Source organism: Oryx dammah, unplaced genomic scaffold, assembly GCF_014754425.2.
Source record: "Oryx dammah isolate SB20612 unplaced genomic scaffold, SCBI_Odam_1.1 HiC_scaffold_19, whole genome shotgun sequence".
Taxonomy (NCBI): domain Eukaryota; kingdom Metazoa; phylum Chordata; class Mammalia; order Artiodactyla; family Bovidae; genus Oryx; species Oryx dammah.
The window spans coordinates 72,256,979-72,273,614 of record NW_024070203.1 but is presented as its reverse complement, the minus strand read 5'-3'; the positions used below and the strand labels follow the sequence as shown (position 1 = coordinate 72,273,614).

Below are 16,636 nucleotides of genomic sequence, written 5' to 3'. Positions count from 1 at the left end.
TTATTTTAAACTCCTTCAGTAAGTACCTTAAGCATGTTTTTCTTCTGCATTTAAAATTGCATTACAAGTAAGACTCTAAGGATAGAATCAGAAAAAAACTGGCACAGCTAGGAATAAGAAATAAGACATTTAAAAGATAAATATTTTTGTTAACTTTTAAAATATGTTAATATTTCAAAAGATCATGCTTCACTTATTCCAATAGGTAGGTAGAAATTTTTATAAATATTCAATAATCTGAAGGTTGTTGCAAAATTATGGAAAGTAATAACTAGTTTAAAAAATAAATTTGAATTACTTAGATTGAGGAGCTTTTCAACAAGACTTTTGTCACAGTAGGGAAATTTTAATTTGAAATCTGTAAACTTTGATAAACATTTTGATTTTTTATTCTAGATCTTCCCTGATCTTTATATTGTTGAGATACCTACGAAGTAGATGCTTTGCTTAGGCTTTATTTTGAAAAATATCTCTCCTTCCCTGAAAGGAAACATTCTAAGGCTCCTATGACCTTTAAAAAACCCTCCTGCATGCATGCTTTGTCACCACTTCTGCCTCTTTGCAACCCTGTGGACTATAGCCCCCCAGGCTCTGGTATTCATAGAATTTTCCAGCAAAAATACTGGAGTGGGTTGCCATTTCCTCCTCCAGGAAAAGCCCTCATACTTATTATTAACTTTTAATCACATGCAAGTTCTAATATACACTTAAAGTCTTAAGGCTGTAAGTGTATATTTTACCTATATCTATATAGATCTATCTATTTAATCACAACCAGCTATAGTGTAACAGTAATAGATCCCTAAGAGAGGGTATACTTTTACTGTCTTTAATCTCTCTAACTGGTTATTGGTTAAATGACATGTTAGAAAGATTTCTGATTAGAATTGCCATTAACAGCACTGAAGGTAGAATGTTTGTCACAAAGTAAGGATTAAAGGAAAAGTAGAGAGAGAGGAAAAGTGAAGGGAGTACTTTTAGCTTCTTCAAGGTTCATGAAAGCCTGTAATTTATTATAATAATATATGTGAAATAAGCTTTTATAGCTATTGCCATTGAAATATGACACAGCTGTTTAAAGGATATAGAGTATAAGCTTCTCTTTTCAAAAGTGGATATTCTAATACAAACAGTATATAATTAAAGCTATAACCACAAAGAAGACAGGAAAGCCAAACATGTAAAAAATATATTCAGTATAACTGAAAAGCTATTCATTGAAATTTTATGATTTAAATTGATATTCGGTCTTCTAATAAACGTTAAGTGATTTTTATGTAAGATTAAGATCTGTTTATTAAGTGATCATGTTGACGTAAGTAATGGAAAAATGATTTAATAGGCACTTTCAGTTCATAGTGAGGTCATTGTTAAAATCTTTCATTTTCATCCTTTTCTACAGTATAAATTTTATAGTATTTTCTCAAAACAATTAAATTGTTGGTACTAAGTATTACCATATTCTTCACAAGAGTAAAAAGCATTGGTGAATTACTTGCATAGTTAGTTGTACCATGTACCTCTTTTTTAAAGCGTCTAGTTAATACTATATAATAAAATATCCAGTTCAGGTGTTACCATGAAAAAAGTTTATTTTTTCTTAATTGACTTTTTATTTCACATGTTTTTATTGGGTCATATAGCATCTAGTAGAAAGAAAATTGATCTATAATCAGGAGACCTGTGTTCTATTTCTGGTTGTGGCCTTGAGCTTTTTTTATGACCTTGGGTAAGTCACTCAAAGTCTGTGTGCTTCAGTTATTCTCTATAATAAATTAATAAATGGGTTAGAAAGAATTTTTAATGTTTTCAATCCATACAACATGAGAAATATTGCTTTAATGCCATTATAAAATACTCCAAATACAGGAAAATGCTAGGTACCAAAAGAAGCTCCACTGATTTATGTTGCTTTTATGTTTTCTGCAAAAAAATAAAATATTTTCTTAGAGGTGGAATATACTTAGGTGGTTATTTTGTCCAATTCATACTAATTTAACGTGTGTGGAAGCTGCTTTAGTAGTGTGGTAAATATGTATGTAGGGAAGTTTTTACTATAGGAAATGATGCAAAATATGATATTAATATATCTCAGCATTAACCTATTGTACTAATATAGCTCATATTTTCCTATTTTATCTACTTTGAGAAATGGGTGGACTGGGATGCAAAAGAAAATATGGTATATAGCATGTTAATTTATGAGTGTATTTCAGAGGATAATACTTTTCTAGTGGTCGATCCTATTGGCAAAGTCTAGTTTGTATTATAATTGTGATGAGATTTACTGTCTATTTTTGATTGGGTCAAAAGTGTACTTGCATAATAATCAAAATGACATTTACATTTCAAAATGTATAATTTTTTTTCAGATCTCTAGAATTCATACCAGAATTTCTCTTCTCTCTTAAAATGTAAAGCTTTGGTTACTTCAGTACTTCTTTCCTAGTGGAAAATTTTCATTTTCTCACTATTCAGAAAGAGATAAATTTGTTATAGGAATGCTTTCTCTAAAGAGTTATAATTTCAGTATATCAATATTCCAAATATATTTTGATAAAGCATGTTTTTCTATAAATCACTCAAAAACCATGATACAAGTATTGCAGAAATGAGTGTGGTATTTTGATTTAAGAATTTGTATCACCTGATTTGAAGCTAAGAAAGTAATTAAGATAGGCCATTTTGATTTTGTGTTACAATGTTTATCTGTATCAGTCATACTAACTCTTTAATATCTTTGAAAAAAATTTTTCTTAGAATGCTCAGTTTACCATATATTTTCCTGCTTCAACACTGTATAAAATGTCTTCTGAACTTTTCCACTATCAATGGATAAAGAAGTGTTTCCTAAACACGTGCCATATTTGCTATAGGAGGTGTTGGATTTGAATGGGCAAATTTCTATGCGAACATCAATGATCTGTTCTGTGATGTCTGTAAGAATTTTCTGAATAAATAAGCCTTATAAGGGAATATGATCAAAGAAAATTTATCTTAATTGAATATTAAGTAGAATTATTAACATTTAAATAAAGCCTTTTATTTCAGCTAGTCTTTTATAATGAGTTTTATTATAATTGTTACTCTAGGATATTTTTATAATATGTTGTTGTACTGAAATATTGTGGATTATTGGCCTAATGATCATACTTTATTTTCAAATATGTACTGACAAATTAAGGAAACTTGAAGGGCATAGAAATAAACTATTTTTATTGCTCTTTTTGAAGATTATTCAATTAAATCATTTCCTTTCAATGATAACTAAAAATTCTAAAAGCATTTTCAGAGATCTGAAATGGCCTTAGTAATGTCTTAAACAATATGGTCTTACAAGTACTGTTGTTTTTACTAATGATATCTTTCTTCAGCATCACTGTTCAGGATTGGCTGTCCATAAATAATTGTGAACATTTGAATCCTCTTTATTTCTATACTAACTTTACTTTTCTAATTCTGCTAATCCATAGTAGCTTAACCAGTTCACCATCAGTTCTGCTGTATTTTTTTTCTTTTAATATGGTATGTATTTGATTATATTTTCCCTACAACTGTGCACAGGATTCTTTCTCAAAATGATTTGAGGCCCTTTCCTTCAGTGTCACTTTTTACCTTTCGAGCACATCCACTCACACCCATCTCCTTTGTCTATGTCTGTCCATTACACGATGTGATCACAGAAGAAGTGGACGCCACAAGGAGAAGACATGCAGGTCTGTCTCTTCTACTGTTTTCTTTGTTATTTTTCATTTATCTAACTTGTCTTAGAAATTTTTTTTTACTATATTTTACTTATTTTCTAATTTTTCATTCTTTTCCTATATTAACAAAATGTTAACTCTGCAGGCATTTTTATTTTAGGTAGTTGTATATTCAACTTTTAGCAGCAACTGCTCCAATTAGACGAATAAAAATAAAATGATTAATTTTATGTCATAGAAGTATATATATACATTTTTTCCATAACTGGCTAACTAACTCCAGATTCAAATATATGTGTGTTTATGTATAGTCAGGTAGGTTAAATTAACAAATTAATCATACTTCAGTTTGTTTTAGGCTTAAAACTTATTTTTAACTTTTTAATACATAATTCTAAAAGTATTTTATTTCTGTCTTGAGTTCAGCAGTGTGTTAGAACATGGAAAATTATTCAAGACCTAACCCATGCCCTAAACAAGCTGCCAGTATCACAGAGGAGTTAAAATATGTGGGTAACATGCTATGTTGATATGCTAAAATGGATGACTCAACAATATGTTCTACAAAGGTATAAAGTCAAATAAAATTTGATTCGAATAGATGGCCAGACGAAGGTTCATGAAAGAAGTGAACATTTATTCAACACTCATTTATCGAGTACTCGTTGTGTGCTACTGTTCTAGGTGCTGGAAATCACAGGGCACACAAAATAGCCCCTTTCCTTGTGGACTTTTTCTAGTGTGAGTCTAAAAAACAAGCACAATAGTATAGGTGCCATAAGAAATATATACATATAATTTATATGTATATGTAGACTACAGTGGAATCACAAAGGATAGTGTTACCATTTCCCCCTGAGAAGTGTGGGTATTAGTTCAAGAAAGGCTTCATGGAAGCAATGATCCTTGAGTTGAATATTGAAAGCTAGGAATATGTTGACCTTAATGTGTACAGAATATATCAGGCAGAAGAAACAATATGGCAGAATGGCTTCAGATTTGTTTAAACAAAAGTAAGCAGGGAGGGTTTCTGAAGTTTGTGTAAGTTATTACAGCATATAAAGCAAGAGAGGGACACAATCAGATATTGGCTTCTAGAAAGACTACCTGGAAGCTTGGTAAAAAGTGGACTGGAACTATATAAGCAGAAATACCATTTGTAAGGATACTGCATAAATCAGTTGAGAGATCAAAATTGGCTGAATTAAGGTATCAGTAGAGGCAGTTGATTCATTAGAAGTTATTTAAAGATGTAGAATCTGTAAGACTTATTTATCAATTGGACATTATTATTGTAAGGAAAAGAAAAAACTAAGAGTAATCTTTGGATAGGTGATGGTACAGTTTATGTTATAGGGAATATGAATTGAACAAAAATTTAGGGTGCAAAATAAAGAGTTCAGTTTGGGGATGGGTTAGTTTGAGGTTTCTCTGGAATATTCATCTAATATCTGTGTTTGGATATATGGGTCTGGAGCTCTGGAGAGAAGTCTGAGCTAAATGATTTCAATTATAGTATTCTTAGCATGAAAATGGTTCCTTTTTTGTTTTGTTTATCTGATTATTCTGGAATATTGTTCATTGGTATGTATTATTTCAAATTTGCTCTTCAATTCTTATTATGTTTGCTTGGCATATGTACCATATTTTCAGTGCTATGAGGTTACATTTGACATTTTGTTCTACTTGTGTTGTATCCTAAAATGGTTGAGAAGTAACATTCATTGTAGGGGAAGTTTGACATAAGTGTATATGTGTTTACATCTAAATGTACATATAAACTGTTTTTGAAATTTCCCCAAGTTTTCAATTTATTACCAATCTTTTTTTTTTACATATTTTATCCATTTTGTAGATATTTTCTGTTTTTGGTTACATTCTGTATTTAATGGACATAATATTATTAACAAAAATCTAAGACACAGGCACTCAAGGTTGCTCACTCATGGGGAGTTCCCTGGCAGTCCAGTAGTTAAGACTGCACTTTGACTGACAAGGGCACAAGGTCAGTCCCTAGTGGAGGACCTAAGATCATGAAAGCCACATGGCATGGGAAAAAAAATTTTTTATGAGATTGATTAGTCATGGGAAAACGTAACTCTAGTTACTACAATGAAATTTTGCAGAAAATGTAAATCACTCAGTTCATAATGAGGCACAAGACGTCAACTCTGTTTCAGTACTGTGTTAGATAGCTCAGATGTTATGAGAGACACAGGAACTGTGAGAAATATTTTATGTAAGTTTAAGCTTAACATTTTATTAACCAATATTGTGATTTTTCGGAGAAGGCAATGGCACCCCACTCCAGTACTCTTGACTGGAAAATCCCATGGGCGGAGGAGCCTGGTAGGCTGCAGTCCATGGGGTTGCTAAGGGTCGGACACGACTAGCGACTTCATTTTCACTTTTCACTTTCCGGCATTGAGGAAGGAAATGGCAACCCACTCCTGTGTTCTTGCCTGGAGAATCCCAGGGATGGGGAGCCTGGTGGGCTACCATCTATGGGGTCGCACAGAGTCAGACACAGCTGAAGCGACTTAGCAGCAGCAGCATTATGATTTTTAACCAAAAAGTCTTAGATGAAATATATGTATATGGACATATATAAAAACATCACATCATGTATGAAAACTACTACTGATAGAGTATAATACTTAGACTTAGTTCCTTAAAGCCTATAAATATTCAACTATAAGGTAATAGAGTTAGGAAAGTTCTTGGAGCTTGAAACAAAAATACCCAAACATGGGATAAACATGATCTTGAACATTTCTTCCTTGTGTGGGTGGTGTGGAAGAAACTGGAAAGATTATTAGATAGAAGACAAGAGATCTAGTTTTAGTCTTATTCTTGCTAGTAAGCTGTGATTACAGACACATAATTTAATGTCTTTGGGTTTCAACTGTTTCATATTTTAAATGGGGTGTTAGAATGCATTGTTTTTAAGTTTAGAACTTAATCCTGATTGTAAGATGTTACTGCTAAATTTTCAAAATAGTTTTCATGCACTGTTGACTATGATATTCAATTTTGCCTAGACCAGTAAATTTTGCTCACTTTAATTCTCTTTCATAAAAATATTGATACTGGGGGAAATAGTGTTCCTTTAAGAAATAGTCTGAGAAGCAGTGTTAGAGCAAAGACTGTGGTACTAGACTGCCTGATCAGTTTCACCACTTATTTGATGTGTGATCCTGAGAAAGTTGCTATCAGATACCTCACCTATAAAATGGAGATAATAACATTACTGTGTCAAAGTGCTTTAATAATGATGAAATTAGTTAATATATGCTATGTAAAGCACCTAAAAACTGTCTGTTACAAAGTAAGTACTATATAAATGAAACTGTTATTTTGTTATTATATAACATATTAAAAAGCACTTTTTATTTTAGATCAACTGTATTGAATCCCATGCATTTTGATGTGTAGACATTCTTTCTATGATATGATAGAATGATAGCATTAATTCTTTTTGTTATATTCATTGCAGATGTCTTATTACTAGTTTATGGCTACCACTTTAGGAGCTTGTTGTCATAAAAACTTGCACATCAGGACTGCTATACCAGAAATGAAGTTTATAATTTCTGAGGCAAGAGAGTTGGATTGAAACAGCAAGAACATCGAACTCATATAGGTCTGAATTCTAACCCAAGTCTGTCACTCAATAGAGATGTGACTTTGGGCTGCTTGCTTATACCTCCTATTAAGCAAAATGAACTGCATGTGATTAAGGAGTTAATTATGTTTGATGAAAGCATAAAGAGTTTCTCTCTGGAGGGGAGAATGCTTTCTAAGAATAAAAGCAATGAAAAAATTTAAAAAGAGAGATCTGACTAAAATGTGTCAGGTATTAACTTCAAAATATCAAAATCAGCATAAACAAATAAAAGGCAGACAACAAATTGTGAAACATATTTGCAGCAACTCAGTATTAAGAGCCTTAACATCTGAATCACTTTGAAACAAATAGTATCAATTGTAATATAAATTGTATATTCCAAAAAGCTCTAATAGAAAAATGGGCAAAAGACATACACAGAAATTTTACTAAACAGGAAATTCATTGATCAATAAATATATAAGAATGTTTTATTTCTTTCATAACCACTAGGGAGAGTGTGGTAAAAGAGTGGTAGCATAGTTTAATATAATCTTCCTAAAAAGCAGTTTTTTTCAGTATAAACCAAAAGCCTTAAAATTTTCATAAATTTTGACCTTTGAAAAAAGGCATATATTCAGATAACTTTCTTCCTCTTTGCTTATTTAAAGTTGTATGTTTAATGTCTGTAAAAATATTGTAATATAAATGGATTGTTATGAGCAGTAAATAGATTTCATATAAAAGAGAATAAGTTAGCATGAATATATTAAGAGATAATTCCCAAGGGAATGTAAATTAGGTTATAGTTTAACTGGAAAGAAGCATGCTACTTGACAGATAATAGTTTCTTTTATCAGTCTGCTTGAAATGTTGAGGGCTAGGGTATGGGAAATGAGGGGAGGGATGAGGAAGGGAACTGATCATGGGAAAGCCAAAGTTTAATGGACAGCAAAATGACAATAAATAGAAATATTGGAGATGGTTAGCATCACCAACTCAATGGACCTGAATTTGAGCACACTCCAGGAGTTGGTGATGGACAGGGAAGCCTGGTGTGCTGCAGTCCAAGGGGTCTCAAAGAGTCAGACGTGACTTAACAACTGAACAGCAACAACAACTGGATTAATCAATTATGTGACCCAGCTGGCAGGAAGAACCTAGTCATAGGTGTTAAGGTCATGCTGAATGTAAAAGAGGTTGATAGGCCAATTCAAAGCATAGGAATGAGAACCAGAGGAATCTCTCAAAAGAAGATTACAGATTAAAAATTACCATATCACAGTCTGAGGTTGGCTCGTAGGGAAATAGCCTGAAGAAGCATTGCCAAAAAAGGAAATTAGCCAAGAGGAGATGTAGCTAGAGAAGAAAAAGGGGATTTTTTAAAGGGAGAACATTGGGAAAAGAGAAAAGAATTAAACAAGAGCTGAGAGTGGTGTGCTGAAAGAGAGAGTCATTTCATGACTAAATATTTCAGATTATAAGTTTTAGAAAACAGACCAATATCAGTCACCTTACAAATTTTCTAAAAAAAAAAAAAGTCCTACCACAAACTGCTGTGCTAATTGTTGTTCAGTTGCTAAGTCATGTCCGACTCTTTGAGACAGTGAACTGCAGCACACCAGGCCTCCCTGCCCTTCACCATCTCCCTGAGTTTGCTCAAACTCATGCCCATTGAGTCGGTGATGCCATCCAACCATCTCACCCTGTTGTCACCCCCTTCTCCTCCTGCCTTCAATCTTTCCCAGCATCAGGGTCTTTTCCAGTGAGTCGGCTGTTCACATCAAGTGGCCAAAGTATTGGAGCTTCAGCTTCAGCATCAGTCCTTCCAATGCATATTCAGGGTTGATTTCCTTTAGAATTGACTAGTTCAGTCTCCTTGCTGTACACAATTAAAACACATGTAAAGCTGTTAGCACAATTCCTAGCATGTACCGAGTATCACTGTCATTGTTAAGAACTTAATTGTGCCAGAACATTAAGTATCAAGTTCTAGAAGACACAATTTTAACTGTTATTTTTAAAAGCATTGTTATATTGCATTTTCTGTGCCTTGATCAAATAAAATTTTAGTCTAAAAACTACTGGAGAAAAATTGTAAGGTTAGTCTGAAATTATAAGCTTAGTCTGAAATCTGATCAGTGGTTATCTGGGCTGGCAGGGGAAGGACTGATGACACAGCAACACCAGGGAACTTTTTAGGGTAACAGATACACTCTGTAGCTTGATTGTGGCAAGGCTGCATGACTATATACATGTATCAAATGTCATATACTTTTGTACCTACATAGTGTGAGTATTAATTTTTATAAATTATGCCTCCATACATCTGACTTTTTAAATTATTGCAAATATACAAAATTAAAATGAATCTTAATATATTACTCAAATACTACCAAATATATGCTAATCAAAAATTTTACTTTATCTAACACATCTCAAGCAATTAAGAGACAAGTTCCCTCCCAAAACAGGCCATGTTAATGGACCAGGTTGACCTATGACTTCAGAGAGAAGAGATGACTACAGTGGATGAGCTGGGAAGGACTAAAGCTTTGTATCTAATGCAATAATCAGTTAACCAAGAAAGATGAAGTACAAGCAAGGCAGTCAGCAAGTAGAGTCTGGATATTTAGACATGTCTTGATAACTAAAGGGAGAGCAGACATGAGAAGTAACTTTAACTTGTTTTGGACAAACTGTGTTTTAGGTGCTGAAGGGGGTTTTAGGTGTATTTAGAAAACACCAAAAATGTGAGCCGAGGGTTACAGGGAAGGTAGGAACTAAAGGGAGGAATACTGATAACTGAAGTGACGGTCGAAACTATGGATTTAGACAAAATCACTCACGTATGAATAAAAAAGAAAGTTATAATAACACTTTAGGAAATGCATTTATGTCAATGACGGGCTGAAAAAGATGAGCTAACAAAGTCATCTGAGAAAGAGTGAACAAGAGTATCAGAAAAATGTGGAGCCAAACTGACGGAGAGAATATCAAGAATAGTGTAGTATAGTGTAGTAACACCAAGTGCTGCAGTGAGCCCAGTAGAATGGTGCTGAGGAGTGATCACTGAATTTGGCAAATATGATCTTTGAGGGAACGTTTGAGACCTAAGTTTGACAATATCAGACTCGTCTTAACTACAGTATTCAATGAAGTATTTCTTTGAGTAAAGTCATCAGGAAATAAGAGGAAACAAGCAGTAACCAAATAATGTTGCACTTGACTCAGTATTGGAGACAGTAAGAAACTCTATATTTGGGTAGTCCGACTTGACAGCTCAAATATATAAGGCTCACTTGTACAAGCACAAATGCTCATATCATATAAAAAGCCATTGTTTTTATACTAGATTCGATGGGTCCCATGGTGATGAATAACTGATGACTAGGAAGTTAATTCCACATATTGCAGATTTTACTCTTGAGAGACCCAGTATAAGAACTAGCTCAGACAAGGGGATTGTGAGGGTTTGGACTTGGCATAGTTGCAAAACTAGGACTCAGTGATCAGTCACTGTGGTATAAGTTATTTTAATTCATAACTGAGTTTCCCATGCTTTGTAGGTACTATTTTTATTTCTAGTAGATAAACTGAAAAATTCAGGTATAAATCTATTAAATAACTTACTCTTAATCATTTGAATCTGGAATTTAAGCGGAAGCATTCAGATTTGGTGCCAGAGTCCATGTCTTCAGCCTCAGGAAATGGGGGCTTTATTGGTGACAAAGTAGAGAATGAAAGGAGGTGGGGTGGGAGATACTGTCCAGAGAACAACATGAAAGAACAAGGCTAGTGGTCTAGGAAGAAGAGAGCAGGAAGAGGGTTCAGGAAGGGAAATCTAATGTCAGTGGAGACCAACCAGATCCAGTTTGCAGTTTTATTTAAGATCCTCTGTGCAACTGATATTCCCATGTGTAATTTGGAAAGTTGAATGAAATTCAGTTTAGTCTCTAACATATGTTAATCTCTACTGGTGCCTCTTCATTCTTTCTGAGAGTGATCTCACCTAACTTTAATTCTCTTTCTTCTCAGTGCTAAATAGGAATATTTCATAAAATGTCCCTATTCATGAAGGCATTTAAGATACATTTCTTTGAATACTGTGTGACATTACTCTGTATAGTCATTCTTGCACCATTGACCAATAATAATCATTATTAGCACCTTTGGAGAAAGAAATACAGCTTGATGTCCAAGCATGGGCACTATTTAAAATCTACATATCTAAATATTCAATCAAGGGCACATCGATTTAGGTGTTATTCATTTCCAAATTAATATACATAAGAAAAATTACATAGGTCTCTTTTCCAGCATAGGTCTTATCCCAGTTTTTATATGATGGATATTTTTATGTTTATGATTTTTAAATTAACACAGTATTTCTAAGTATATTTAAATTTCTATATGTTTCTAAGCAAACAAATGTAAAGATGCATTTAAATTTCTTTATTATACTTCTTTCAAGCCTTCTGTGCTATCCTTCGATATACGTGAATGGATGTAGTTGAAGTATATTTTAAGGATATGTTAATTAGGCTCCAGATGTCAGACACAGTGTGGTCTATGATAATTATGTCATACCAAAACACGGTAAGATGAAGATAAGACATACTCATGGTAATGTTATGACTTTCCTACCCTGTGGATTATCTCATCTATAATGTAGATTTTAGCTATAATGAAAAGTAGAACATTCCAAAGTGCTTAACACATATAAGGTATACCTTATTAACCTGATGAATCTGACTCATGTTTTTATCATTTATCAGTGGTTATTATACTTTTTGTTAAAAGCAATTGTAATGATAATCATTACATTCCTTCTTTGAGGGACTTACATTTTAAAATTTAGTTTATCCTCTAAAATATATCTTGTGTTCTCAAAGATAAAGGAATTGACTAACAAGTTTAAAGTAACTAAGTTATTAGATTACTAACATTTCCCCCTAAACATGTCAGTGTACACTGTAGAAAATGTTACATTTTAGCTAGTCTGAAAGATGCTTCTAGATTGGATTGCCCTTATGATCTTTTTTTTTTCTGTACAAAATTTTTGGTTTAATGAGCTTTTCAGTTCTGTCTCTCTTTCCCAGCCTCCCTCCCTCCCCCTCTTTTTGCCTTTCTCCTTCCCTCCTTTATTCTTTCATCTCATTCCTCTCCCTGCTGCTATGTGCACACACACACACACACACATTCATTAAAGGAAATTTTAATGAATGCAATGCCAGGGCAAAGAGAGCAAGAATTTTTAGAACACTTTACATTTTCTACATTGATGAAATAGGTATTACAATATAAAAGAACAAGCACTTAAACATTATTTGACTTCAGAATTAACCAGTCAGAGAGTTATATAGCTGAAAGGATCGTAAAGACTATCTGATCCAAAATTACTTATTTTACAGATGGTGAACTTTATCCCCAGAAAGGTGAAATGAAGTGCTGACAGTTATAGGGCTTGAGAAATTAAGACCTGAACCCTAGCCTTGGCTCTTACCTTTTAAACTAGTGCTGTTTTTAAGATTTTCTTGAATCCCATATAACACAAACATACTCGTTACCCTAAATCTGGGTAGTTCCAAGCCTTATCAACACTGTGGTGATTACCTTCACTGAACTCTCCATGGTCAAAACCCTGATCTACCCTGATTCCAAGTACATCCTGATTTTACACTTTGAAATATAAAATGGTGCTAAAATCCAAGTCCTCTGAATAATAAAATCTCAGTAAGTCTGTTCACTGAATTTAGATGTTGGAAATAGACATACTGTATTTCCTGAGATCACTAGACCACTCCTTATCACATATGTCCTAAAGTGGTTTGAATATCAGTTTCTTTTGACTACAGTGAAAGGAGTCTTTGAAATTTGTCTAGCATCTCCTCTGAAGTATCATTTAATGAATATGGTAGACAGTTAATAGAGAAACAGCATACAGATACACAGAGTAACAGGTAGCCTAAATATCTAACACAGATCTTTAAAGTTGAGAACATAATTCAAGAGACGATAGCCCATAACTATGAACCTCACAGTAGAACAACAGTTGTATAAGTTTCTAGGATTCTTATGTTTCATTTAATTCCACATGCTACTTTTAGGCACTTATGAAGTTCAGTTTTCCTTCATTTCTAGGAGCCAATATCATTTTATAAGTAAATGCAATATAAGCGAAACCAAATCATACTTTCTTTCATTGCAAATGTGTTATTTCCTAGTGACAACAGTAGAGAAATCCTCAAAATTGATTGACTTGGAAATAACTATTTCTTAAAACTCATGTGTCTTAGTTGTATAGTTAAGATTATGTTTGTTTATACTTCAAAATAAAATGCTTCCATTTGCCCGAGTACTAGTACAGAATAGTTTGTACATAATTTATAATTTTTTCACAGTATTTATTTCCAAATCTTTTCTCAGTTTAACTTGTTCCAATATTTAATTCTCTGCATTATATTTATTTTAATAAATAATTTGGCTAATAAAAGTGTACTTTTATGAGGCTCTAGTATAACTGTTTTAATTTAAAAGAGGAGAAAATTCATTACAGACGTGATTATGAAGAAATCATTTTAAAGTGAACTTAAGTTTTTGTTGCAGTTTCTTAGGTCCTACACTTGAAAAAAACATGGAAAATTTGAGAACATGCCAAATCATTTTTTGTATTAATATACATAAAAATTGGAAAGATGTGCACTTTATTACATTTGGAAGTATTTCTTATTTTGTACCACTTTTAATCAGTACACTGACATACTTTTATTTAACAAGAGTGTATGTCCCTAAGATAAATAATTAATGATTGCACATTTGCATTTTAAAAATTATTTAATATTTATTTCCAAAACACTTTATCAAATCATGACAAAATATTTTCAACTGAATAATTTATCTTTGTTCACATAAATATTATATTTTGTGTGTTTTTACTACTATTTTTTTCTGTATATTGTATGATCATTGTGGATACTTTATAAACTATATATTAACACAAATAAGCCAAAAGCACTTATACTAACTTCTGGTAACCAGTGATAACTGATAACTACACTGATGTGTAAATCTTAAATCTTTTTCACTCCATCTCTTTGTCTTTTGTATCAATTATGTGCATATATATTTTTATGAGTATGTTTTTTAAAATTACTAACTATAGTAATATAGTACAATAGTACAATATCCATCATTTAATATTTTATAATGTCTTTTATGTAATTTATACAGGTGAATGGATGTACACACTATTCACATAATTTTTTGTGAATGTATAATATTCTGTAGACAGGCCATAAATGCATGTACTTTTTCCCCTACTTTGAACATTTGGAGTTTCTTTTCCCCAGTCTTTAAAATTATCAAATAATAGTGCAATGAAGGTGTATGTACATTGATTTATTTCTTTAAGAAAGATCCTGGGAAGTGAAATTTCAGGTTCAAAAATTTAAGGAGCTTGCTTTTAATATTTATACATAAGGTACTTTGGAAAACACTCATATAAATGACCATGGATTTTTTTGTCAACAGCTAGTTTATCACTATCAATCTGAAAAGTATTTTTTCTGTTACTAGATTATTGAAAAAGTACTTAAAATATTCAATAAAATTAAAGAGAATACTTTCTTTTTGAATTACACCTCCTTTGAAAATAAAATTATAACATGACAAAATATTGCACATTCTTATTTATCTCATGAGTCATTTTAACAATTTCTATTCTTACTCCTCTGACTTTTGAAAAACTTCAGTAAGTTGTTTTTATAGTCTACCTACTGAATCTAGAAAATAAATATGCAAATAGCTGAGCTTTTTCTTGTGTCATTGTTACCTCAGAGTGAGAAAACAGCTGCACGCACTGATTATATCTTTTTTTATTGCTCTTAATTTGGTACATGCCTAAATAGTAATTGCAGCATTTAGAGAGTCCATGAATTTGGCCTTTTTAACTTTGTTCATTTGAAATATGTTATTTCTATCACTGTCATCATTGTTGTCTGTAACCTGCTTTTGTTTGGTTGTTCCTCTTCCACACTGTTGGTATTTAAATGGTCTTTGACTTCCATGGGGTTTTTCAGGTGGAGCTAGTGGTAAAGAACCTGCCTGCCCTTCTTCGTTTCTGTTTGTATTTCATTTTTTGCTTCGCTTCTTCCTTGTTGATTTCATTTATTCCTAACAAGATTTTAATGCCTCATAATACAATATGAATTGAAAATCGAAAATAAAAAGAACCTGCCTGCCAATGCAGGAGACATAAGAGATGCAGGTTCAATCCCTGGGTCAGAAGATCCTCTGGAGAAGGGCATGGCAACCCACTCCAGTATTCTTGCCTGGAGAATCCCATGGGCAGAGGAGCTTGGCAGGCTATAGTTCGTAGGGTCACAAAGAGTCAGACATCACTAAAGTGACTTCTATGATGTTGTAATCATAGGTTCTCTAATTTATTTTCTTGGTTTTTCTTTCTTTGAGCTTTGCTGTTGGACTTAAAAGAGTTTTCCCTGTTAAGATCCCCAGATTTAAATATTTTATTTAAGAATACATGATGGGTCCCTGAGTCAGCAGCCCTGCAATATTCTGACCACTACTTAGCTTAATTATGAATTGCATTATTGCCAGACTTGTGTCCTTACTTCAAAGAAGTATGATGTGTGAAGCTGCTTTGGGACACCAACAGCTGTGTGTGTGTGCATGCACACTTGGAAAAGCAAACTTAAAACTATTGTTTGCACTGCACTACAGAAATCACTGGGCTTCCCTTGTAGCTCAGTCAGTAAAGAATTTGCCTGCAGTGCAGGAGACCCGGGTTCAATCCCTGGGTTGGGAAGATCCCCTGGAGAAGGAAATGGCAACCCACTCCAGTATCCTTGCCTGGAAAATCTCATGGACAGAGGAGCCTGGTGGGCTGCTGTCTATGGGGTCGCAAAGAGTCAGGCACTACTGAGCAACTAACACTTACATACAGAAATCACTGAAAAGGTACTGTAAGTGTAGAAACCTAAGCAACCACTGTCTTGCTGCTGGTTAATCTGGTCATATTCAATACATCTCTGATTACAAAATCCACCTATAACTTTAACTTTTTAAACTTAATTGCCATACCAATGTTATAAATATGACTTTTTAACTTTTGGGGCAAATACAATCTTTTTAAGTTAAAAGTAACCACAACAATTAGTTTATTGGTTTAAGAATATGTACGCTTCTTAGATGGCTTATATTATTAAGACATTGAAACAAGAAGTATTTTCTTAGTGTACTTAATAATTTATAACCAAGAATTTGAGACAATTTGAATATTACAATGTAATATCTTTAATAATTT

At 32.9% G+C, this 16,636-nt stretch overlaps 1 protein-coding gene across 50 annotated transcripts in view; it reads left to right on the top strand.

The window, feature by feature from the left end:
* The window catches only part of RIMS2 (regulating synaptic membrane exocytosis 2), a 592,497-nt gene that overhangs the window by 405,207 nt on the left and 170,654 nt on the right, over nucleotides 1–16,636 (top strand). For 3 of the 50 annotated variants that reach the window (XM_040261937.1, XM_040261952.1, XM_040261951.1), the window contains one exon: nucleotides 3,684–3,716. The exons of 43 other annotated variants lie outside the window; for them this stretch is intronic. In XM_040261937.1, the coding sequence (XP_040117871.1) occupies nucleotides 3,684–3,716 (33 nt within the window). Of the gene's footprint in view, nucleotides 1–3,020; nucleotides 3,717–16,636 lie in introns of those variants that run through there. 4 more of the 50 variants (XM_040261949.1, XM_040261947.1, XM_040261935.1 and 1 more) reach the window with 4 other exon arrangements.